At 30.8% G+C, this 27,602-nt stretch overlaps 1 protein-coding gene across 1 annotated transcript; it reads left to right on the top strand.

Moving 5' to 3' along the window:
* The first annotated feature begins 1,584 nt into the window (after positions 1–1,584).
* Positions 1,585–27,602, top strand: LOC142353532 (uncharacterized). The gene is made up of 6 exons (XM_075405791.1): positions 1,585–1,726; positions 4,331–4,393; positions 4,773–4,807; positions 7,832–7,898; positions 26,127–26,921; positions 27,257–27,602. The coding sequence occupies exons 1-6, from the start codon at positions 1,606–1,608 to the stop codon at positions 27,472–27,474; spliced, it is 1,299 nt and encodes a 432-aa protein (XP_075261906.1). The 5' UTR covers positions 1,585–1,605; the 3' UTR covers positions 27,475–27,602.

Consider the following 27,602-nt stretch of genomic DNA (forward strand, 5'->3'; position numbering starts at 1 on the left):
ATGGTTTAAGATTGGAAGATATTACAATTAAGCAAAAGTTAGAGTATAGTAAGAGTGAGTGGTTAAAGCCTTATATAGAGTTCAATATTCAGAAAAGAAAAGAAGCTAAAGCTAAAGATGATAAATTTGGAGATGTATTCTTTAAACTAATGAATAATGCCTTCTATGGAAAAACAATAGAAAATGTTTATAATAGACAAGATGTAGAGTTAGTTAACGATGTAGATAGATATATTAAATTAGTAGAAAATATTAGTTTTAAATATGCTGTAGAGTTTGATGATGATCTAGTAGCTGTTCATAAAACAAGAGGTAATGTTAAATTAGATAAGTTTAATTATATTGGATTTGTTACATTAGAAAAAGCTAAAATATTCATGTATAAAGCTATATATGATTACTTTGAGAAAGAGTTAGATTGTAGTTATCATTACACAGATACTGATAGTATATTTATAAACATAAATGTTCCATTGGATAGTACTATAGAAAAAGAAATGAATAAGATAAAAGGTATATTGCATAATAATGGGTTAGGAAAGATGAAAGATGAAATACCCCATGATACTATTATGGAAGTTTGTTTCCTTAAAGCTAAAGCATATTGTTACAATACTGTTAAAAGAGAAGAAGAGAAAAAGTTAAAAGGAATAACTAAGGCTACTATTAAAAACCAAATTAAATTAGAAGATTATACTAATGCTATATATGAAGGTAAAAGTAAATATGTAACTAATTATACTATTGATAGTACAAGGCATCATTTAGAAACGAAAGAACAATATAAAATAGCTATAGATCCATTTGATGATAAAGGTATTAATAGTTGTAATGGTGAATTTAGATTTTACAAATAATAATTTAGCAAAATTTAAAAATTCATAAAAGATTTAAGCTGGTTTTTTATTCAAGTTATCCATGAAGCGGTTGGTTTTACGTGCTTGTTACACGGTCTCACTTGTTTTATACCACCTTAACTCGACACTAGTGGTTTGCGCTAAGTGAGACAAGAATTGATAATTTTTTAATTGTATAAGAAGTGAATATAGAGTTAAATATAAATGGAATTAGAGTAATGTGTATATGGTGGCCGTCTCGCTGGCTCTAGGTTGCGGAGGTCACCATATACACATTACTAGCGACGGCTAATTTGTAATCGGATAATTGAACGAAAAGATCAAAGAGCATTGGGTAAGTTGGTATTGGGTAAAATGGCATTGGGTAAATTGTCACGTAACCCTTAGCCACTATTATTGTAAAATTATTGTAAGACCTTTCTGAAACAACTGTAAACCAAATGTTCTATTCCAAATGTTGTTAATTGCACAAGATGACCAAATAGGTCGTTTCTTAAGATTTCAAGAAACGACATTGTTAATCGGATGTGTATCTAACTACATTTGAATCGTATCTCAAAACAGTGGTAAAAAGACATGAAAAGACAATGCTCGATTTGAATAAGAACTTGGACTGTTTATTACAGTCAATATTGATAGATTTTTGAAAACCTTTTTTGATTCATAAGTCGAGGTCTAGACCTGGGAGGACATTGGTCTACTCGTGTGTGTGTGTGTTCAGGTGCCGATAGTGGGCACAAGTGTGACAATGAGTGGGCTGATGTCACAGAGGGAGTACAAGTGCAGGGTCACAGCAGTGTACCCCAGTAACACTCCCACAGGCGAAAAGAGCCAACCCAGTCCAGAGTCACCAACATTCACTGTCAAAGGTTAACATGACAATCATAAAATAAGTTGAAAAAGAGAACAGTTTCATAAAAAATGGCCGGAAGACTTCGAAAACCTACTGAAGTGTCAAACTTATCAACTTCAACCAAATGCCAAAACTATGAAATCAGAGAAAAATCGACTTGATTTACCTTTCACGGTGAAACCAAAAAAAGGAACTGGAAAAAACAATCGATCATTAAACAAGTCTGTAAAAAAGGCCAAAAAATAGAGGTTGAGTGAAGCAGGTTGGATTGGGAGAAATGACTGTCAAAAACTTCTCAAAATTTTGGTTTCAGCATGAATATAATTAGAGTTTGGTGACTGCTGAACATTAGAGAACCAGGGTACGATTTGATTGGTCACTAAAAACTTTGAGGCATAGAGCTTTGTTTGGAAGTTTGAACATAGAGTTAAAGAAGTGAAAGTCTTATTTTCTTTTCCTGAACTTTGTGTCCTATAGGACACTAAGTTAAAGACAACAAAATTAGATTTTCACTTCATGACTCAAACAACCATAAATAATAGTCTGCTTCGCTATCAGAGAGGGAGACGCTTAATTTATTTCAACTCCTGTACATTTTGCGACTCATGAAAATTTTTCTTGCACTATCTGCAAAAATATACCCTTAACTTCAATTTAAGCGGCAAAATTGTACCCTTAACTGCAGGGTAACTTTCGTACCCTTTGGTTCTTTAAATACGTTAAAACAAAATCTCGATTACCTCGGGTCTTGTGCCCTGCACTCGGGCGCAAGCATTCTCGTGTCAGGGCACTGAGTTTCTCGGGCTACTAAAATTTTTTTCTAACATATACTTAGAAACACGCTAGAGTGTTCTAAATAAAAATGGCCAACGATCCAAAACAGAAGTCAATTCACAGAAGAAAATTCAAGTTGAACTCATGAAATGGTGTTTAAAGAACGATTCAGATTTAGAAAATCTTTTAAAGGCATTACTCCTCTTCGAGTCGTAAAATTGCATGATAAAAAAATAACAAGAAAAATTGTAATGCCGAAAAATCAATGTAATGCCGAGAAAGTTGCAATATGCTGGCTAAGTTTCTCTTAAATTCCGTTCCAGAAAGGAAGAAGATTACGGTATACGGTAAGAGATCCACCTGACCTTCAGAATTTCGTAACTATACGCTAGGAGTACGAACATGACTGTTTTTCAGTTTTTTCCTAAGATTTTATTAGGAACGGAAAAAATCTTCTTAATTTCAGAAAAACTGTTAACCTGTTAAAACTGGGAAGAGTACGCATTTTTTGAAAAAGCGGCTGATTTTTGAAAAGGGTGAGATATTGACGCATGAAAACGTAAAAAAGATAATTAATAAAAAATTGGAAAGTATTACAGAAGAAACTAAGTGAAATTTGGTCCCCACAACAAGAAATAAACAACGAAGGTTTCAAACGTTAATGGAGTTTAATTATGTCGAGGAGATAACGATTTGTACAAAATATCACAAGATGTTTTATCTGGGTGACAATGTCATTGTACAAAGCTGTCCAACTGTACTAAGGAAAAATGATAAAATGATTTCATGTTCTTGAGAGCTGCATTTAACCGTCATTTTTAATTTTGAAACATTTTAATTATCTGTCTGTTATTCCGGTGGCAGTTAAATCCAGCTTAGTAGTGTTTTTGAAAAATAATAAATGCGAGAAACCAAGATTTGCCTCCACATTCCGAAAAGTGATTCGCATACAGATTTGATACTTTAAACGAAGTAAATGCTTTATTAACAACCTTCCCACTGATTCGTAACACAGCGAAGACATAGGCTCAAGCATAAAAAAACGTTATTTAACCAAGGAATCGGGTTATCAATTACAAAATGTCATATAACGACACAAAAATATCTACAAAAAAGTCACGATCAGATATTTCGGGTAAAAATTTTCTTTGGAAACGCTCATCGACCTATCCTATAATCCCACAATGTTTTTTTGTTCAATGGCAATAAGGTTTAATCTTCTAAGTTAAAGGTTTGCTCCAGGTGAAAAAATAACTATTCATGGAAGAAGTTCTCGGGGAGTCAAATCAATTATAGCATGATTTAAAAATCACAATCTTTTGAATTTTTATGTTAACTGTTAATTTTTTTAAATAATTGGTTTTATCGAATTGTTATTCATTTTGTGATGAATCAAGAGTGGATGCTTTTTTCCTTGCATTTTTTTTCAATATAAAATAGCAACTCGGAGTTTCCTCAAATAATAACACTAGAAAAAAATTATGACTAGTACGAGAAAAATCAAATGTCCATCGCTTTCCACGTCAATGTTTTCAGGTTTTTGGCTCGTAATATTGTTCATAGAAAGTAGCGATCAGAAATATTGGTCAATAATTAAAATTTGAAAAAGAATGATTAGTTTTTAGCACTCGGCTCAAACTTCACGTCTCAAATTCATCTTACATATTTAATAACGAGACTCGCAAAAAACATGCTGGGTGAATTTGGTTCGCGGAAAGTAGTGGAAAATTGTCGGTTCTAAGTTTAATTGAAAAATATAATTTTTATCGTTAAATATAATTTTGATGAGATTTTTTTTTTCTTGAAGGCCGAAAACTTTCTCACTTGGGATGTTTTTCTTTTTTAGCCCTGAAGACACAAACAAGCACAACCAGCACAGCATCAAAAGCTAATGGCACATCAGATCCTGGTTAGTAAGAACCGAATTCACTTCATTCAAGATAAACATTGAACAGTGAAACCAATATAACAATGTTCGAAGCTTCTTATATAACAAAAATTTCGAGTTGATCAAAAAAACGCTCCTTAATTACCACATTATCAGAAGTAATTGTTTAGTCTTTATCCGCTAATATGTATTATTGATTGTATATTTCTCACGTGGCTAATATACATTTTTATTGTGATCAAATTGGTTTTTTTCAGTCAATACAATTATATAAATAAAATGTTGTGTCGAATAAAGCTGCTAAAGAATTTCAATTTATGTTGAGAAATGTGGTTCACATGTTTCAAGCACTTTCAAACAGCATCTCAAGTCGTTTTGGTCAGTAAATGTCTTTTTTCAGCGAGTACGAACGGACAGACGTCATCTACTTCTAAGGTAAGAACTCACAATTTATGGAAGTTTATAAATTTAATAGATAATATCAGTGACTTATTTAATAATAACATGGAAGGAAAAATATCAATTCTTGGTTGTTATTTTTTTGGTAGCCAAAATCCTTTTTTTATCTCATCGAGCGCAAATTTTATTAAACAAAAACTGTTATTACTGGGCGCGCTAATTTATTGATTTCAAAAATTTATTCATTTTTGTTGGTCCAAATATTACATTTTTGCTCTCTCAAAAAAACTCGAAAAATTAAAGTTGATGAAAAATCACTCGAAAAGTCAATGAACAAATTGCTAATAATGGACTTAACATTTGAATACAGCTGGTCTGCGTTGTATTAATGTTTTGTTTTGAATATTACTGTAAAATTTTGAGAATCTATTCCGCGAAATGTTTAATTTCAGTAAAAAAATTTGAGTTTTGTGAAAATTTTGTAAGTCCCTCTAACAATTTTCAATTTGGTTATAATATTTCATCCAGACATACGATGAATTTTGTGAAGAGGAAACGAATTAAATTCTGCGTGAGCAACATTTGAGCGACCTTATTGATGACCACTTTTTGATTCTTTGTGAAAGAAAGAATACTGTTGTTTTTCTGTTTGCAGCTAAAAAAAATAGCAAGCAATTTTGTTCGGCTTTGACGAAAAGGGTTTTGTCTTTTCGTAATTTTTCTCTTTCCATATTCTGAGATGTTTATGGAAACTTTAGACCACTTTCGATATTTTCTTGGTTCTATTTTGTACACCCCTCAGATACTGCGTAGATTAAATTTTTCGCCGCTTCTCATTTTATTTGTGACATTGGAATTAGGTCATTCAAGCTGAAAAGGCCATTTTGAGAACTTCTGATCCCATTAAACTTTCTCCTGCCTATTTAAACTACAGACCACTTACAGATCACCTACCTATCAAACCCCCCTTCTATCCCACCCTCTACTAGCCTCCCGACTACCTAACCCCAAAATACTACACTTGTCTAACTACCACCACCAACTGTACCCTAGATATCACCCAGGGTAATCTAACTACCACCACCAACTACCCCGTAGATATCACCCTGGGCACATCTCGCCAGACTCCACCAATCCCCCCAACAACTTTTACCCTTACCCCCCCCCTTATCCAACAAACACGCTCCAACTACCTATCCCCCCAACCCCACATCCTATCAACCACTGCTACCACCTAACGACGCCACCCCTCCACCACACAAAAACACACCTAACCACATTCCTAACAAAAACTTTGTTGTTTCTATCTATATATAGTTTCAATTCACTTTTAATATTTCTGAAATACATTTAATTATTTAGTTTTTACTGCAATACTCTTCCAGTCGTTTCCGGTATTCTACCGGCAATGTTTTAAAAGAAATTCTGGACTGTTTTTGCGTTTTTATTCTATAAAATTTTTTGACTTCTCAATGAAATTTTTACTCTTCATTTCAGTGGTCTTACTTGCTATCCTGGCGTTTGCGGTTTGAACGTCAACGAGGTCAAGAGTTTTTTGTGCCTATACAAAACTCACAGCAAATTGGGTTTTTTGACTTTTCCCATATTTGGTGAGTTTTCTTTTTCATGTGTGTTGATTTTTTAGCTCCACCAACATTGTTGATACTGCTGGTCGACGAATCCGCTGTAGCTACTGTCGGAAAGTGCGATAAGGATAATGAGCATGAGTTTTGTAAAATCATGCTAGATCTATTTGTGTGTTATGCGAAAAAATGCCGCGTAATTCAGGCAATTGACTTTTTCACCCCTGATTCATGTTGCAAAAGCAGATAAAAAAGAGTTGAAGACAACAGAAAGCACTAAAATTTTTCACTGCTTCTCAATTTTGATAAGAAAATGTATTTTTGTAACGTTGTTTTAAAAATTTTACAAGAAGCTAAATTTCATAAACTTTTTATTATAAATACATTTCGAATGATTTAATGTTGTAAGCTCGCATTCCAACTGCTACTTTTATCTTAAAAGTCTGAAAAAGAAGAATTTTCGCAATTTTCAATTTTTTAGCATTTCTTTTCAAATACCAGTTGAATGGTTTTAATCAAAACAAGAACATACTTCAAGATACCTACGGGAAATCATTTCGAAATAGGTTCCTTCCAAAAACATTGTCAATACTTTCCTTAGAGGTCCTCTCTTAAATGTCAATTTTGGTGGAAATATTTCGTGTGATTAGTTTTTACGTTCAAGCAATAACTTTTGAAAAACTTAAAAGAAACTGCCTAAAAATCAAAAGCTGACGTTACAGACATTTATAAAGATTTTTTTGCGCCACTGGAATGTTGATAACTTGTGGTCAAAAAGAAACCTCAATAGGTTTCCTGGGGGAAAGCAACAAACGCTCGACAAGTTATGAAAACAAACCATTCCAATCAATCTACTCATTTGAACTGAAACAAAATGAAATTGGAAAACTTAAATTTGAGGTAATTTTTTGTCTCCGCAATTCATTGAAAATTAATTTAGGTGATGTGAAATTTCGCTGAATAACCAAAAAAATACTGGTCTAGAGAGTTTCGCAAAATTGGGTATCAGAAATCAGTCTCCTCATTTTTTTGTTCTGATACAATGCTAAGCAAGCGATTTATGTCATCCCACGCTACTGTTCAATTTGTTTATTTGTTTTTAAAGAAGGTACTCACAAAGTTACTCCTATTAGATTGATTTTATTTTCTAATTTTGTTCGAACAAATTTGAAAATTCCGGAAAAAACCAATAAATTTAAAATTTTATAACTAATTTTCTCAGTGGTAATAACAAAAAACCTGGATTTCACTAAAGGTTTTGGACTAGGTAAGAAAATTGCAAAAATGATTTAACAAAAAACTGAAGGCTCTAAAGCACAAATTACTGAAAATTAGTTGAATAATCACGTTTTCTAGCCAATTTATGTATTTAATTGATTAATCGTTATTTTCTGATTTTGGAAAAGAGAACGGTCTATTCTCTAGAAATTTCCACATCTGTTTAGGAATTGGATGTATTTGTTTACTGTTTATTTAGAGACCAGCTTTCAAATCAGTGGGAACAGTTGTGAGGACTACAGCTTCTGCTTCTTCCGCAAACAGAGGTAAACATCAATCAACAAAAAGTAAAAAAAAAAATAAACAATTTTTGTCTTGAATAACAGACACCTGCTGACCAAAGACATATAAGTAAAATCCAGAAAACAAAAAGCGTCTTAACCAAAAACTGCAAACAGTTTCCACCACCCACAACTCTTGGAAAAATTTACCCGCAATCTATCCATCAAGCTGCAGTTATTCTCTTCTAGAGTCTGACAAAAAGTAAGTAAATCTACCCGCAAATGCAAAAAAATGTAGGTAGAACTGGCAAAAATTTTGATTTGTGAAAAATGCTGTAGTCGGTAAGAGTAGTCGGTAAAAAGGTGCTGTCCAAGCGCCTATCAACTTTTCGAGCTTTTTTCTATACGAAAACATCTCAAAAAGTTTCTAGGCGCTTGTCCAAACACCTTCCAGCCACTACTCTCAAATTTTACTGCTTGTTGGTTTCCTTGTTTTATCCACTACTACATATTCACTCTATATTCAATCAAAAAAGAATCAAAAATCAATAATATTTTACAATCATGCTTTAAGAGTGATTTCACTTTTCATTTATTCGAAATCTAGTATTAAATAAGAAAAAGGTTAAAATCAAAAAATATTAATCAATAAAAACCAAAAAAAGACTAATTATAAAAGCTACGTCATAGATAAATGAAAGAAGAAGCAGAACTAGCTTATTTGAATATTATACTTATAAACCTGCTCTCTGAATTGATTTCTAATATGACCAAATCTATATCTATGAAGATAAATACACAGTCTACATTTCCCATTTCTAAACTTAAATAATGAAATATGTTTATAAACTTTGCACATATTACATTTTAAATATTGATCAGGATCAGTATAATGATATCCCAGATGCTCTATATAATCTTTCACTTTAACCATATTTTTACATACATAGCAAGAATATTCTAACTCTTTACAATTATTACAACATTCTTTCCAAGACTTATTTTTACACTTATCACATTGCATTTTTCACTTTTGAAAAATTATTTTTTTCCAAAATTTTCCCTAAATAAAGACATCATGTCTCAATCCACTAATACTAGTGTCATAAACTTCTGCGACGTCTGTAATTTATCCTTTGAAACAAAGAAGGGTTTATACAGACATCAATCATACGATACCAAACATAAAGAACTATTGGAGAAAATGTTTGAGTCTGATGAAGAACTTATCAGGGAACCTGCTTCGCAGATAGCGGGGCATGATCAAGGATCTATGGAGAAGGTGTTAATTCGGATGAAGATGATTATATTCTTAAACATAGGGCTAATACAAAGGCTTAAACTAAAACTAAAACTGAAAATGAAATTGAACCATTCTGGGTTTGTGGTGATAAGTTTTAAAATCAGATTTGTCTACAAACCCATATAAATAAACACATGAGAGAAAACGTTACATGAGAGACAACTGATCTAAGCTTTGCCAATAATTATATTATTAAACCAAGCTTTAATCAAAGACAGCTATATATTACTAAGCCGGGTAGTTATATTAATGATATTAATGGGCCTATAGATAACATATTAGATGGTTTAAACCATTTAAATCATATAAATATAAAGTTACGGCCATTTGCTTATATAAGAAGAGAGGAGAAGAAGAGGCTAAGATAACTCTTATAAACTTTAGAACTGATGAATATTTGACTAAAGATCATCGACTGGATCTAAACCAATGGCTAGATAATGCTAGGAAACATATGAGGGTTATGGGTATGATTATAGGTTTCTTGGAATAACTGACATTCAGCTAAATATCGAAAGATTTAAACCACCATTAGGATTTTATGTTGAACTACCACCAAATCTAAGAACTAGAACAAAAGCTATTTTAAATATTAAAAGTAATAAATTTAATTGCTTAAGATTATGCATTACAGCTGCCTTGCATCCTGTGTCCCAAGGTGCAACAAAAGAAAATAAGTATATTAATAATCTAGTCGATGAGTGGGAATATAATGAAACTACATATGATTATATATCACAAATCCAAAATAAATATAATATCAATATTTGGTTTTACAGACCTACTCAAGATGGGGCCAAAGTAGAACGCTTACAGAAATGTTCTAACTTTGTAAAAGATAGACAAAATGTTCGGATTCTAGTCTGGAATGAACATTGTGCTCTAATTAAAAATGTAGAAGTATTACTAGAAAGACCTAATATTAAACATGCAAAGTTCTGGTTTTGTGATAATTGCACCTATTGGTTTAGTTCTCAACATAGATTTGAAACTCATGAATGTTGTGTCCAAATCAAACCAACCGAAGATTGTTTGCCCTTAATTAAAACAAATTAAATTCAAGAATCAACATAAACAACAAGAAGTGAACAATGTTATATTTAGTGATATTGAATGTTACATGAAAGGAACAGATGAAAAGATTGGTAGCAATACATACAAGATATCTGAACATATACCTATTGCTATTGGATATAGTTGGCATAGCAAAGATGAAGTGCTTAGCAGATCATACTTTGGTCCAGACTGCATCAAAGATTATGTTAGAGATTTATTAGAAATAGAAACAAAACATTGTGTTAAGATAATCAAAGCAATGTTATTTACAGAAGAAGATAAATTGTATCATGATGCCAATCATATATGTCACATTTGTAATAAAAATTTTGTTAATAAAGTTAGAGATCACTGTCACCAAACAGGTAGATATAGAGGCCCAGCATGTAATGTTTGTAACTTAAACTATAAACATCAAAACTTCATTCCTTTAATATTTCATAATGGAAAAGGCTATGACTTCAATCTATTATTTAATGAGATATTTAAACAGAATAATAGCAAGAGAAGAATTAATATCTTACCTAGTACTAATGGTAAAGCTAGAATGTTTAGAGTGGGCAAGTTTAGAGATAATTACAGTTTCTTGGCAATGTCTCTTGAAAAAATAGCAAAGGGTTACAACATAAAAAATAAAACATTATATCCTTATGAATACTTTAAAGGTGAGAATAGCTGTAATAATAAACTGGGCAATCTATCAATTCAAGACTTTAGATCATCTTTAACAACTAAGTTGCCAACACAAGATGAAGTAGATGATTTTAATGATTCTAAAAGTAATAATACAGGTAAAGAATTAAAATTAGAATATATGGAAAATGATATATTCATATTAGGGCATTGCTTTAATCTATTTGTTAAGTTAAACACAAATACAATTAAACTCAATCCTCTGCATTATATTAGTCTACCAAGCTACAGCTTCGATTGTTTCCTAAAACTAAGCAAAGTTGAATTAGACACAATACAACATGAGCAAATAATAAAAGACTTCATTAGTGCAATGAGAGGTGGCATATGTGGTGTTATGGGTAGCAGATATGTTAAAAGTCAGAGTCAGAGTCAGAGTCAGCGTCAAAGATCCATATGGTACATTAATGCTAACAACTTATACGGTTATGCACTAATGCAAAAGCTACCATATAAAAATTTTGAGTACACCAACACAACTCTAGACAAAGTATTAAATACTTCAGATGATATTGATTACGGCTATTGGCTTATCTGTGATTTAGATTATACTAATGAATGTAAGGAGAGAACTAGCAACTTCCAACTACTACCCCATGGAAGAGAAGTAGAGAATAATGAACTGGGATACAAACAAAGACCCCCAACTTCATCAAAAAGTAAAAAACTAATATTAGATCAGAATAATAAATATGAATACCCAATAAACTATCGAATGTTAAAGTTTGTTGTTAGGATGGGTATAAAGGTTACTAAAGTCCATAGAATAATTAAATTTAAACAAGATTTTATAATTAGAGACTATATTGAACTTAATACTAAAATGAGAGCTGGAGCCAAAACTGAACCTCAGAAAGATATATTTAAGTTAATGAAAAAATCATTGTTTGGTAAAAAATTGTGCGAATCCATTAAAGTGATTAGAAGCTAAGATTCTAACCGATGATTATGAAATATTTAAAGCTGTTAGTAAACCAACATGTAAAGATATAATTAGATATGAAAACTATACTCTAATAGAATTCTATAAAAAGGAAATACAATATGACAAACCTATATATCTAGGTGCTAGTGTATTGGAACTTAGCAAACTCCACATGTACCAATTTTATTATAATATATTAAATCCATCTCTTGAAGATAATAGACTCCACTGTATAGACACGGACAGTTTCATTTTAAGTTATAGTGGAGGCGATATCGACAATAAATATATGGATTTAAGTAATTTAGATAAACCAATAACAACTAATAATAAGATACCTGGTAAATTTAAACACGAATTAGGTAGTAAGGTTATAGAAGAATTCGTGGTGTTAAAACCCAAAACATATAGTATAAAGAACTGTGGGGCAAAACAGAAAGTAATAAAGAAAGAAAGTAATGGAAAGCACGAGGAATATTATAGTGCTCTAATAGATAATAAGGAAAGGAAAGTAGAGGAAATTAGGATTCAAAAAGTAGGAAGTTGTATGGCCACAATTTAGATAAGTAAAAAAAGTTTAAGTAATTTTGATGATAAAAGTTTTTATGTAAATAATATAAAAAGCTATCCCCTAGATGAGAACATGTATTTATTCAAAAAAGATTTTGTGAATAAAATTAATAATTTTACTTTAGAGCTCTGAATAAAATTAGGGTTAGATGTAAGTAAAGAATCATCGGAAGCACTGATAAACAATATTAAAGAATTAACAATTAAGGAAGATAGAAAGTTTATTGAAGCCGCTAGAGTTATTTGATCCTTTAACTAAAACTTTAAATGTAAACAATGAAGCAATGAAGCAGTTTCACTGATCAAGCCTCACCTATTTCACCTGTAAAATTAAAAGGCGATAGAAGTAAAAACATTTACTCTAGACAATGATATGATTGAGATTTTATTACTAATGAGTAAGCAAACAAATAAACAATTCGAATGAATATCAGCAGATCCAAATTCGAACAAATTTAAAATAAATGGTATAGATGTATCTCTAGTCCCTGATGGTATAAAAATGAAAGGTAAAGTCTATTATTTTTCTAGGGGCTTCCTTATGTTTATTACTAATGCAGATGTAACCGAAAGAGATATAAAAGGTGAAGAAAAAAATTAACATTTCTAAGGGATATTGATTATTAACAAAGAGGAGATACTAAAAGTAATAGATCAAAACTTAAAACAAGAATGCTTGCTAGTATCGGTGAACCCACTTCTCATGTTATATCAAAACAAACCTCCAGTGAAGATGAAATATATCGTCGTGATACTAGTGATTATGAACAAGGGATAGTAGAAGAAGAAGAAGAAGAAGAAGAAGAAGAAGAAGGAGAGGAAGAAACTGATTGAGACTGATAAACAAATAGAAGCTAGTGGTCTTATTAAGACTGACCCCAACAATCAGGGAACCTGCTTCGCAGATCAACGAAGATGCCATTTAAGTGGTTTAGTAGACAGACTAGAATTATTAATACTAGAAACAAAAGCTGGTCATGATGGATTATATGATGAAATGCTAGATATATCTAAGCAACTATTATCTATGAATATTATTAATCAAGAGCAACTAGATAATTTTGTTTTTAACTATGGTAAATAATTAATGATGGAAAAACGACAACAACTATTAGCTAAAGAAGTATTCAGTCCTCAAATAACAAAGTTTAGAAGAGAAAGAATAATACCATTATATAAAGATGAAACATGGTCAGCTGATTTAATTGATAAGTCATCTCTAAGTAAATACAATAATAATTATAAGTTTATCCTATCTGTTATAGATATATTAAAAAAATATGCATGGGCTATTCCATTAAATGATAAACTTGGTTTATCTATAACTAATGGTTTTAAAATAGTATTAAGTGAACATCCACAGGGTGGCTCTGAAATTAGAAAACCAGAAAAGTTATGGGTAGATAGAGGTAGTGAGTTTTACAAAAAACATTTAATTCTTTATTTAAAGAATATGAATCAAAACTATATTCTACTTATAGTGATTTCAAGGCTGTGTTTATAGAGAGATTTGATAGAACATTATTACACATAATTAATAAACCAATGTTCATCAGGTGATGGTAATTGGGTAAATATATTGAATTATGCAGTCATAACATATAAGACTAACATTCATTCAACAATTAATATGACATCAGTTGATGCTTCTAATAATCCTGATAAAGTTAGATACTATGTTAAATCTACCAAAGCAACACCAAAATTTAAAATTGGTGATTATGTTAGAAATGCAGATAAACGTAATATCTTCTCTAAGGGATACACTTCTAATTGGAATAGAGAATTGTTTAAAGTTAATGAGATTTTAAAAACACAACCACCAACATATACGATAGAAGATATGAATGGTGAGATAAAAGAAGGTAAATATTACGAACAGGAGTTATTAATGTCCGAGTTTGATTTTGAATCTAATAATAAAGTTTTAGAATCATTAAATATATACCTACGGTTCCAAGCCAGCGGCGCTCGGGTCCTACGGTCAGCTACTTGGTAGAATCATTTCTTACTGTAAACAAATACAAAGATGACAAAAAATAGATTTAACCAAGCGAAACATCAATCGGGGAAGCCACTTCTTGGCTCATCGGGGAACAACTTAATTAATAAGTAAGGCTCGTGGTTTATTCCTAGAAGATAATCATAATATTGACATGAAGGACACATATAAAATTACAACTGTGCGCCCTCCTTTAGATGAAAAAGATGTTGTTAATAGAGAGTATTGTGACAATAACTTATTATCGTCTAATAATAAAACGGATATTCTAAGTAGAAAAATAACCGAACTAAGAAAATGGCATAATCAATTAAATCTAAAGATTGATGATAATAAGTTTAATCAGAATATTACTAACATTGAACTAGATGAAATGTTTACTACTGGGCTAAAAGAATTTAAAGAAGTTAATAAAAAGACTAATTCTTTTATAGATGAAGCCCTTTTAAAGAATAAAAAGAGAATAGTACAATATAAATTTGCTATAGTTTTAAAAAGTATATTAGTAGACAACAAGGAAAAATCAAGACTAGAGATGCATAATGACTTTTATCAAGAAGATATAATGAAAGAAACAGAAAGAATTTTTACTGATTAAAATAACCGAAACTATGACTAACCCAACAGCACCGAGTGAGAGATCACTATATCCAGATCTGTCTTCAGTATCAGAAAGAATGATACGCGAAGCTGCTGCTGTCAATGAACAGCAGATAAACGAGAAGTTTCCAGCTAATAATAAATTTAACAACAATATTAACATTATAAAAAACATTAGAAATTATTATGAAACTGAAACTAATAACTATAATAAGAAGTTAAGTAGATATAAAAATTATCGACGTGATCAACGTCAGTTGCATTTACAGGTATAGGATTACCTTATTCTATACTAGCAGCTTTTGCTACAGCAACTTTTTGTGGTTCATTATCAAAAACAATTTATACTAAAATAAGAAATAAAGTTATTAAGTTTTCACAAATGTGTATTTTAAATGAACAGTTTAGCGACAAGTTTAATAATCTATATACTAAATCAATGAAAGATAATAAAATAGATACTGATGAAAATAATGAATTAGTCAAGGTATATGAAGAATATAAGAAGAACAAGAAAAACAAACTAAGTGTTTTTTTAAACTAAAGCTAATAGTGTTTTTCAATAATAATTTAATAATAATAATATTAGTATTATTATTTATAGATAGATATAGAGTTTCAACTGAAACTATAGTCTTAGTCTTAACCTTAGCCTTAGCCATAACTTAATTATCTTTTCTTTGTACCTAAGTATAAACCTCTTCCTTTTTGTACTACCTTTATACATTCACCAGTAGTTGCAAATTTAAATAAATCAGGTGTGGCTGATGAAGCAACTCTAGGGTTTCTAGATGCAGCTGCACTTCCTATTTTACTTGCTATTTCTAATGCTCTTACTGGATTAGTAGCAACTTTCTTTCCAAAGTTTACCAACACTTTTAAAGAAGTCTTTCAATCCCTCAGGTTCTATTGTTGCATCACTAACAGTCATTGACTTATTTCTTTTACATTTAACACAATTATCCTTTAACATCTTAGTTCCTTTTGAAGTAATAGCTCCTCTTATATTAATAGTACCACTATAATGTCTACCACCAACACAATATGAATTAGTTTTGAACTTATTTGAAAGACTCATTTCTATATAAAAAAATAATGGAAGTTAAAAAGTATAATCCTTTTGTTGTTAAGAATAAGCCAAAGTCTAAAGCTAAACCTAAGTCTAAACCAAAACCCAAGACAACGCTTGAAGCTAAGGGTCTATGGCGTAGCATGGACGGAGTCCTATCTCAAGAGAATAAAAAGAAAATAGATATTATTTATGCTAAAGGTTTATGTTAAGACAAGTAAGAAATAGTTATAATTATAATTATAGCTAAAAATATATCTAAATAATGGCTAAGACTATAGTTATAATTATAACTAGGACTATGATTATAACAATGAATATAACTTTAACCATAACTATGCCTAAGATATAATATCAACCATCTTATTAACATCACCATTAACATTAATAACCTTTCTAGTTAATACTAATGCATGACATATAACATCTGCAACTGCAGCACTAAATTTAAAATTAAGTTGTATTGGTTGTGGACTTATATGATCCCTTTGATATCTTGTATCGAATACATATTTTTGAATGTTCTATGATTTATATATGGTTTTATATTATGTGGTAAACCATTATAATCTTTACTAAAGCTAACAATCTCTTTAAAAGCCTCATTATAATTTTCAGTACCATAATAATATTCATTCTATCCTCAGGATAAAACTCACTACCAATCTTACAATAACATTCAGTAACATTCATTATATGAAATGTACTTGCATCATGAGTTTATTCATAACATTATTATTTTCAAAACCAATTATTATATATTGTGGTCATTCGATCCCACTTGCCATACCAAGATCAAACAAGAAGTTAGTAGCATTTAGTACATTCTTTTAAAATGTCTTTCTTTCATAGCAACTAAAATCATTATTATTCTTTTTAATTAATCATTTCTGTACAATAATTCTATTATCATTACTAGGATCAATACTAGGTAAACACCCCAATATATCTCTAATTTCTATTTTAGCATCATTAGCAACAGCACCAGCACCAGCATTAATTCTATATAGAGCACTACCATTATTATTTCTTTTTAATATTTGTTTAAAACCTAATCCATATATAACCTTTTCTAAATCTTTTACGAAACCAAATAGATCACTCATCTTAATCATCATATACATATGACCTGGTTCTGCAGCAACATGATCACATTTGAGTTGGCTATTCCTATTATCTATATTTCTAACAAAACCACTCTTATTTTCATCATCAGTACTAGTTAATAACTTATACATCAATAGATTGGGATGGCAAGGATCTATATATTCAATTGTCCTACCACCAATAGTTTCGAGCTTAACTGAACTAAACAAAGCCATCATACCATAATTAACTAATCTGATATTAGCATCATTAGCAAATACACCACCAGCATCATCCGATACAACAAACTCTATCTCTAGAAACGAATCACGCAAATTTAAATGATTCTCTTTATTGAGAATGATATTAATATTAGTATTAACCGTATTCATTGTTGCTAGATTTTTAGGTTTATATTTTGTAATCTTACTTTTGTGTATATCAATATTTTAACCATAAGTTGTATCCAAATTGAAATCCATTTCTATTAGATAAGAATTTAACCTTTAATTATAACTAAGACTATAATTATAATTATGACTAAAACCAAAGCTATAATTATAACTATCGGTGTAACCGCTTCGCGGATAACCAAAGCTATAATTATAACCAAAAATAAATCTAATATTTAAATATAACCAAAGCTATAATTATAACTATGTGGCTTCGCCCATCAGGGAACCTGCTTCGCAGATGTTTCACCATAAATATAATCTAATATTTGAATATAATAAAACGACTGACAGTTTAATCACGGGAAACACAACTTCGTTAGTCTTATATGAACTACGAAAGATAAATGAAACTCTAAGTAAAACTAAAGAAGAGCATACACTTAACTTTAGAGTGATGAAGCCAACAGAAAAGTTTAACTTTTGTGAACCTATACTTAACTCATCAAAATTAGGTTTTATTGGGTTATCTGTTTATAATTCGTGTTTTAATGTGAATAGAAGGAACAAAAAATTCATATATGATATCAAGGGTGAAACATGGTCAGATACCCGTATTTTAGCTATTATACCAGGTGCATATGATTTATTCGAAATAGCAGAATTAATAAAAGAAGAAACTAATGGTAATGTTATAATAGAATCTGATAAGAATACAAAGAAAAGTTTAATGGAAGTAAAACAAGGTGCATTTAATTTTGACATAAAAAATTCAATAGCCCCATTACTGGGCTTTAGAAAAATAGTATATGGACAAGGTAAATATACATTCCAGAAAATAGTTGATATTATGGGTTCTAGTACTATTAACTTTCATTGTAATGTGATATCTGGTGTTAAAGATAATGGGAATAACACAAACTTACTATGTACTTTTACTCTAGCAGAACCACCAGGTTACTTGATAAATATTATACCAACTAATATCTTGTATCAAAATGTAACTAAAGATATTGATTTTCATATTAAAGATGAGCATGGAAGACCTATAGACTTTAATGGCGATGTATAAAGTTTTACTTTACATGTGGTCTAGTCAGCGGGGCGAAGCCCCCATCTAGTCTAAAGACTAGCTGACCAAAGGTCTATTTGATTTGATTTTTAGTCATAATAATAGGTTTAATCATAGATATATATATATATATATATATATATATATAAATATATAGATATAAATATAGATAGATATAGATATAGATACTAATTGAGATATAGATTGATATATATATATATATTTATATATATATATATATATATATATATATATATATATGTATGTATATAGATATAGATATAGATATAGATATAGATATAGATATAGATATAGATATAGATATAGATATAGATATAGATATAGATATATATATAGATATAGATATAGATATAGATATAGATATAGATATAGATATAGATATAGATATAGATATAGATTGAGATATAGATATAGATATAGATATAGATATAGATATAGATATAGATATAGATATAGATATAGATATAGATATAGATATAGATATAGATATAGATATAGATATAGACTTAGACTTAGTCATATACCAAGCAGGTCCTGTTTTATTATAAATACATCAAATTTGAAATATTAATCCCATAAAAATTATTAAAAAAAGTTTAGTCCCAAATGTGATGAATGTAAAAATAAGCCCTGGTGTTGGTGTTGTGATTGGTGTCAGGGTAAACCATTTCAATGTTTTGTATGTAATAAGATTATAACATAAAGAGAAAAACGTGATCATTTGCGAGTGCACTTTAATGATCCCAATCAATATCTAGTATGTAGAATGTGTAAAGTACATAAAACTATTGCCCAGTATAGATTTAAAAATTTCTATTGTAGGTTATGCACATATCTCCATAGATATAGGTTTGGTCATACTAAAGAACGATTCTTAGAACATGCAAAGAGATATAATCTCAGAGGGCAAAGCTCTATCAGGGAAACGGTTACACCTATAGAGGAACATGAACAAAGCCCTATCAGGGAGCAAAGCCCTATCAGTGAAACGGTTACACCAATCACCATGGAAAAAAACATAAACTTAATTACAAAACTCTCCGATCCCAATTAATTCTTAGTCTACCATTAATATTTTTATTTTTAGTTATATCATTGACAATATAATTATAAGGCTCTTTCCAAACATTATTGCAAATATAATCAAAATCATTGTAACTAAATTCAACATTATTAAAGAAATCTTGATATATAGATATGAGGACTTTACCTCTTTGTTAAAATAAAATACATAGATTACAATTCTCTCTAACACTCTGTCTATATATTGTGAATAGATTTTGATTAAGATATATCATGTCACAATTATTATGTCTAAATCTACAAAATTATTCGTTAATAACTGGTTCTTTGGCTCTAACATCATCGAATATCATTAGTTTCTTTAAGTTTTTTGGTAGTTTATTAGGAGATGGTAAATCTTTTATATCTTTAATAAACTCAATAACTGCTTTATGGTTAATTCTTTCTAAACCTTCATATTGATCACCTGTAGGACCAATGATGCATAGCATATCAAAGTAAATACTAGCTAGAATTAGTTTTCTAAATAGGAATGTTTTTCCACATTCACTAGGAACAGATATTATACATCTAAAGGTATCTGGGAATGTGGCTTCAGTAATTATATTATCATCATTTAGCCATGGTTGTAGATCGTCATTTAAATTAACAGAGATATTGCTAGTTTTTTAGTAGGGCTATTATTATTAGTAGGACTATTATTGTTAGTAGGGCTATTATTATTAGTAGGGCTATTATTAGGTTTACCCTTTTAATATTTTTCATCAAATAGATTTATATAATTATCATTATTATTATTATTATTATTATTATTATTATTATTATTATTATTATTATTATTATTATTATTATTATTATTATTATTATTATTATTATTATTATTATTATTATTATTATTATTATTATTAGCAAAGCTACTTTGTAGATCATTATCAATGACATTTTTATTATCATTATCCTAATCATTAACATTATCATTATCATTATCATTATCATTATCATTATTATTATCATTATCATTAACATTAACCTTATCATTATCATCATCATTATCATTAACATTATCATTAACATTATCATCTGGGAAACAGGTTCCCTGATTAACTTCAACTTTACTTTTAACTTTACAACTCAAACACTGACACTTTTTATATCCATCAGGATATATAACTTGATTAACTAGAAGAACCAAAGCACTCTTTATTCTAAATCCTTGATCAATAAGATAGATCATATATAAACAATAAGCCCCACAATAAGACTCATCATTTTGTTGTATTCTCTCATTAGAGCCTAGATCAAATAATTCTTCTAAAGATAATGGTGGGGTCTCACCAGAACTATCGAAATAATACACAGGACCACCTTCTCTTCTTATTACTAAAACCCAATGTGTTTCAACAGTTGGATCTAAATTTATAGTGATGTTGGAGATAGGTTCACAGATTTTTTTTAGGACTTTGATCTCGCATCACTATTTCAATTGATGTTAGACTAATATCTTTACCTATATCTTTTATTCTGGTATCACTCATAGCACTACTATCAATTTTATATTTAATATTGAATTCCTCAAAAGTTAGGATAAGCATTTTTGTATAATAAATTTTATAAGTCTATAAGTTTAAGTGAAAGTTTATCATCTTATAAGTCTAAGTCCAAGTCTAAGTCTAAGTCTAAGTCTAAGTCTAAGTCTAAATTTTATATATAAAAATGGAGACAGGTAGTGCAGTTTTTTTTATTTTAATAGTTGGAATTTGTTAAATGATAAATGATTCAATACTGATTAAATATAAAAAACTAGAAGAAAGCTTTGGATTAATGAATAGGAGTCTAATTAGATTTAAACATGAAAAGTCACCATTACACACTTTTGTTTATGGCGGAACTGGTACAGGTAAAACATATTTTATTAGACAATACTTGAAGATATACTTGGACCAAGACCAAGACCAAAACCAAGACCAAAACCCAGATCTACGAAGCAGTTTGGTAAACCACGAGCAAAGTTCGTTCACTGATCAAAACCAAAACCAAAACCAAAAGCAGCCTAAAAATATAGTTATAGTATATAAAGATGATAGACTGGATAGATCCTGACACTGGTGATTTTTACATTGGATTCAATAAATGTGATATAAATATAAACACATCAAAAAAAGCCTAAATTCAAAGATTGGGTTGTTGTTCTTGATGATATGGGTGATAAGATAAATAAGGATATAGCTTATTATTTCACAGAAGGAAGACATTATAATATTCAAATGATTGTAATGTGTCATAAACCAGCTCAAATAATTAATACAGTTGTTAAAAAAATAGTTGTGATACTATTTATTTAACAGAATATAATGGAGCTGATCTAATTGAAAATTTTGATGAAATTTATAAATTTGAACATAACTTCAAAAAAATAATTAGTGAGTTAAATAGTAACTATTATAATCGTACAGATGGGATGTCAGATGGACTTCGTTATGGTATAATTAGATATAATAGGAAAAAGAATACTTTTTTATTATTGATAAGAATAGAACTATGATATATGATTCGAGAGTTGGTTTCCTAGATTTAAAAGCTCTTAGTTTAAAAGATGAATTAGAAAGAGAAGACATAAATAAAAATTAGAAAGAGAAGACATAAATAAACTTATAGCATATATGAAACCGCTAATGAATAGTGCAACAGATAGAATTACCATTAATCATGATAAATATTTGTTTATTTTAAAAAACTTCTAACCTTAAATAATATAGAAATACAAAACGATGTTTTAACCAAGGAGATGGTTGAAGCAAATTTTTGGACGCAAATATCAAATATTGGTAGAGTTATAGGGGGTTTTTATATTACAAATATTATATATCCTGATACAATCGTAAAAACTGCGCTGGACATTTACTGGAATTGACTGCAAGTAAAATGTTAAGTAGAGTAAGTATATTAGTTAATTTGTATATGGGAACGAGCTTTGCTCGTGTTGAACCAACCAGTTACGCTGATATGCTAAGCAGTTCCACTGATCTGGGGAATTATCCAAAAAGTAGCGTTGCTAATCCACGAAGTGGTTACACCAGTCCACAGACAGACTCCGTCTGTGGTAAACCAAGTGATTACACAAATGATCTAAGAAGTGATTACAACGATCTAAAAAATAGTTTAGTTAGTGCAATGCGCAAACTGGTTACATTGATACAAGAAGAATCTATAGATGAAGGGAGAGGGGTTTTATATAAAGAGGGACTAGAGTATTTAACCGGGCTATATGAAAAAAATAAAGAATTTAGAGATGAAATTATAAATTTTGTTAGAGATAAAAAAGAATTAAACCTTAAAAAAAGTTTAGATGGAAGATGTAAAACTAATAAACTCAATAATTCAGGAATGGAATTTTTAGCTAAGTGTATCCTGTCTAAAGATAATATGAAAGATGTAATTGAAATATTGGCTAAATATTATGAGAGTGATTGAAATTTGCCCTATTATAAATAGTTTGAAAATGTTTAGAGTGTATCCATAAATCTGGAATCATTGGTTGTTTAAATTTTCATTATACATTACAGCATGAAGATAAAATTGGTGAATGTGTATGTGGCGATAAAGCATTAAGTGGTATTTGTGCCAATAATTTTTCTCCGCGGGGTTGTTCTTTTAAAGATAAATCTAACTTCAACTCTAACTCTAGCTCTAGCTCTAGCTATAACTCTAACTCTAGCTCCAGTTCTAACTCTAACTCTAATCTGCGAAGCAGTTTCATTGATTCTAGCCCTAACCCCTGCTCTAGCTCTAGTTCTAACTCTAACTCTAACTCTAGCCCTAACCCCGACATTAACTCTTGCTCTAACCCTAGCTCTAGCTCTAATTCTAACTCTAACTCTAGCTCTAACTCTAGTTCTAGCTCTAGCCCTAACTCTAGCTCTAGTTCTAACTCTAACTATATCTATGACTCTAATCCGCAAAGCAGTTTGGTAAACCACGAATAAAGTTTGTTCACTGATTCTAATTCTAACTCTAACACCAAAGTCTTAAATAGAAGTTGTAAGAAATGTAATTATGTAAAACCACTAATTGATTTTGATGAGAGTAAGTATGCGTGTAGAAATTGTACCTCAGCTAAAGTTAGTTGTCTATATTGCCCCTCTATTGTGAGATATGATGGAATGAATGCTCATGTAAAAAGACAACATCCAGATGTAGATATGCCTAAAGGATTTACTAGAAATTTAACCCCTCAAAGAGATATTACCCAAACTGGGGATAGTTGTTCGTGTAAATATTATAATTTTGTATCATTTCTTATTAATAATGGAATAAATATAGAAAAAATAAAAGTGAATTTAAATTTATTGAAGAGTATAGATAAATTAATATAAAAAATATAGAAAAGTAAAAAATATAAAAATTAATTAAAAAATTTAGATAATTTTAAAATTTATTAAAAAAGAGGGATTTCACTCTTTAAGCGCGATAAATAGTGATTTTGTACTGGGGCATCACTCCGATAGGGGCAAATTTGCTCTTACAGAGTGATTCGCTCTTAAAAGAGGGATTTCACTCTTGTTTTGAATTTTTATAAATTTTTTGTTTTTTGGAAAATTAATTTTTTTTAAAAAAATATGTAAAATTAGCTTTCTTTCATATTTAGCAACCACTAATAGTACATGAAGTCAGACTATAAATCAAATGTGAATTAGTTAGGCTATAACTCTAATATGTTGCAAATAATGCACAAAAAATTAACTGAAAGAAATTTGTGAGAAATGCTTAAAATAGCTTTAGTTTTTCTCCACGAGTCTGGTGAATATTCAATGGGGGATATTCAAGTTTATCATTCTGGCATTTATGTCAATGACCATAACGCTGGAGTCGTAGAACTTATATTTGAACATTTAATTGGAAGAGAAGATAACATTCATTACTAAATTTTGTTGCAATCTGAAATTTAAATCTCATTATCTCGAAAAGTATCCGTCCGATTTAGTTCCTTCTTCTTCCCTGTCTTATAATATAGACTTGTGGTAGTCACCGCCAAGTTTGCTCAATTTTGAACCAACAGTGTTGGAGCTATTTACATTTGAAAAATTCCCCCACGTATTAAGATTGGTTATAGAATTTAAAAAAGGTAGCCCCACTCCATCTCCTTGGCGTACAGACCTCATTCTCATACAGAGTGTGTATCCAACTTTGTTATCCATTCACAAAGTTTGAATTTGATACCTTTCTTAGTTCTCGAGATATTGCTAAAAATCCGTATATGTCCAAGTTTTGCTATTTAGTTCGTATTCCTTAATTATGCTTGTTTAATAAATGTTATTGTTCAAAAGAGCTATATTTTGTGTAGCCAGGCTAAAGCCATGGTGAAAGGCCAAAAAGTGTCGTGGAGAATAAAGGTCCCCACATGGAGAATTATTCTAGAACATTCTATGTGAAGTAACCTGTTACGCGTTACTGACTAGCCAATCAGAATGAAGATTAGTTACTGGAGTTACAAGCTAGTGGTTGTTTTAATGCTTATTTTTTATTACGAGCTACTGGTTGTTACAAGCAACTGGTTTTTACCATGCTACTGGTTGTTACAAGCTACTGGCTGTTACAAGCATAGTTTACTCGATACTAAGTGAGACAGAAAATGATAGATTTTTAGTGAATATGTATCGGCGAATTTGCAAACGAGCTTATTATTATTTTCTAGAATTAAGCCATTCCTTAATTTAATGTTAGATTTAGAGTGAATATGTAGTAGTGGATAAAACAAGGAAACCAACAAGCAGTAAAATTTGAGAGTAGTGGGTGGAAGGTGTTTGGACAAGCGCTTAGAAGCTTTTTGAGATGTTTTCGTATAGAAAACAGCTCGAAAAGTTGATAGGCGCTTGGACAGCACCTTTTACCCACTACTAGTAAGTTGAGTTAAAGAAAAGCTTCTGGCAAAATCTAGGTTAATTTAGCTGCATTTTATAGTCCATTTACTAAGTACGGTTATGCTGTAGCGGTTAAAACAATGGTAATCGATCTGCAGGTAGTAAGATCATTATTTGTTTGATGATATTGTCAATACTGTTGTGAATTTTCACCAACCTAATGAGATATTCTATGATCAGTTTGAGTGAATTTGACTCGAGAAAAGAAGCAGGCAAGAGACATCACATTATCAGATTGCTCTTTTTATCAATTTAAGTTATTTACCAATAAAAATGTTTTATCAATAAAATGTTTTTATCAAAACTTATTTTTATCAATAAAGTTATTTTGCCAATAAAATTATTTTTATTTCTCCAATATTACGCTAAAAAAATTGTTATGTATCTGAATAACCTATTGAAAAAATATTCCGAATCGTTACAAGGCAACAGTTTAAATCTGTACAAAACTTTTCATTTGTATATAAGTTGATAGACCGCTGCTAGCTGCCCGGATTGGTATTTTGTTATTTTTTGTAATTCGATCAAAATTATCTTTTCCAGCCGGGCGACCGACACCCTCGACTAACGGACCATTCAAGACAACTTCCTCCTCAACCATCAGGTCAGGAGCGGCAACATCCAGAACATCCACCAGCAAGTCCTCGACTTTAACCAGCTCCTCAACGTCCAGTACCAGCAGTGGACCAGCTTCGGCCAGAGGATCATCCCGAGGTCCAGCAACTGGGGCGACTGCAAATGGAACCAAAAGTAAAGTTGGACCCGGAACCATTCGAGCGGGAGCATGTGCTGCATCGAAGGCAAAGACACCAGGAGCAACAGGAAAGGCGGGTAAAAGTTCTCCAACGTCTGCAAGTGGAAATACTTCTACAGGAGCAGCAAAATCGGAACCAAAAGAAAAATCTGAGGATGAAAAGAGTGGAAACATACAAGAGGAATCGGTGGCAAAGGAGGTAGAACAAACAGAAGAAACTAAAAGCGAGGTTGAACCAGAACAAGGCGGAGAGAATGGTGCGAACGAAAACGAATCAAGCGCAGTTAAGGAGCCAGACACAAATGAAGTTGAGAACTCGGACACGAATAACAACGAAGCTGAAAGTAGTGAAACCGTGGAAAAGGAACCAGCTGATGAAAATAACGTTGGCAATGAAGAATCGGGTGGTTCTGAAGAAGCAAAAGTCGCAAATGAAGAAGAAAGTGCAGAACCCGAAAAGGCAGCAGAAGATGAAGCAGCCCCTGAGACAACAGATGAACAACCCGAGAACGAGGGTGCTGACGAAAATCCTGAAAACGAAGCTGAAAAGGCAGCAGAAGAATCAGCCAATGAGAGCGCCGAAGGTAAATAGACGCTAAGATTTTAAACAACGTGCCTTCTTTGAAATCGCTTCTTATATCGCGCATTCGTTTGCAAGACTGCAACTTTGTTTTGTTCTTTTTGTTTTGATATTTCTGTGATTACCACACGCAAGAAGTGTCGAGAAGTTTGTATTCGTCAATTTGCGAAAATGTGCATTTTAAAATAACACATTCCAACGTGGATTCCAAAATAATTTACAAAATATTTTAAAAATTTGTTGTGAAGAAATGCTGTCAAACCGGCCAAATTAATCACATTATTGTTAGTTCGTAATTTGGGTTTTTTGAAAATTATAATTAGTTCTATGCTTTAAAAGCCCCAGAAGAACCCGCAGCCGAAAGCGACCCGGTTGAGCCCGAACCAGAAACAGTGCCAGAACCCGATGCTGCACCGGACGATGGTGGAAACGAAGAAGCACCGGAACAACCTCCCGAGAACCATGAGGAGTCGGCCGAGGCTGAAGAGACGAAAGATGAAGCAGAGACCGAACAAAGTGCAACTGAAGAGAACCCGACCGAAGAGGCTGCCGAATAAGAAAATTGCAATAAAAATTGTCAGCGCAAAATATTAAATATATTTTCAGGTTCAGGTTGGCAAGTTTTGCAGAACTTTAAAGGAAAGAAAGTCATTATTACAGGCCACTGTCATTGCCAAATTGATAA

The sequence above is a fragment of the Convolutriloba macropyga genome, chromosome 14 (assembly GCF_964194025.1).
Source record: "Convolutriloba macropyga chromosome 14, txConMacr16.3, whole genome shotgun sequence".
NCBI lineage: Eukaryota > Metazoa > Xenacoelomorpha > Acoela > Convolutidae > Convolutriloba > Convolutriloba macropyga.

What these genes read in the sequence shown, in the direction of transcription:
- LOC142353532 (XM_075405791.1), top strand. Translation starts at nt 1,606, where the DNA reads ATGAGTGGGCTGATGTCACAGAGGGAGTACAAGTGCAGGGTCACAGCA. An exon ending in TAATGGCACATCAGATCCTG is followed by an intron (nt 4,394 to 4,772) that starts GTTAGTAAGAAC and finishes GTCTTTTTTCAG; the next exon opens with CGAGTACGAACGGACAGACG. An exon ending in AGACGTCATCTACTTCTAAG is followed by an intron (nt 4,808 to 7,831) that starts GTAAGAACTCAC and finishes CTGTTTATTTAG; the next exon opens with AGACCAGCTTTCAAATCAGT.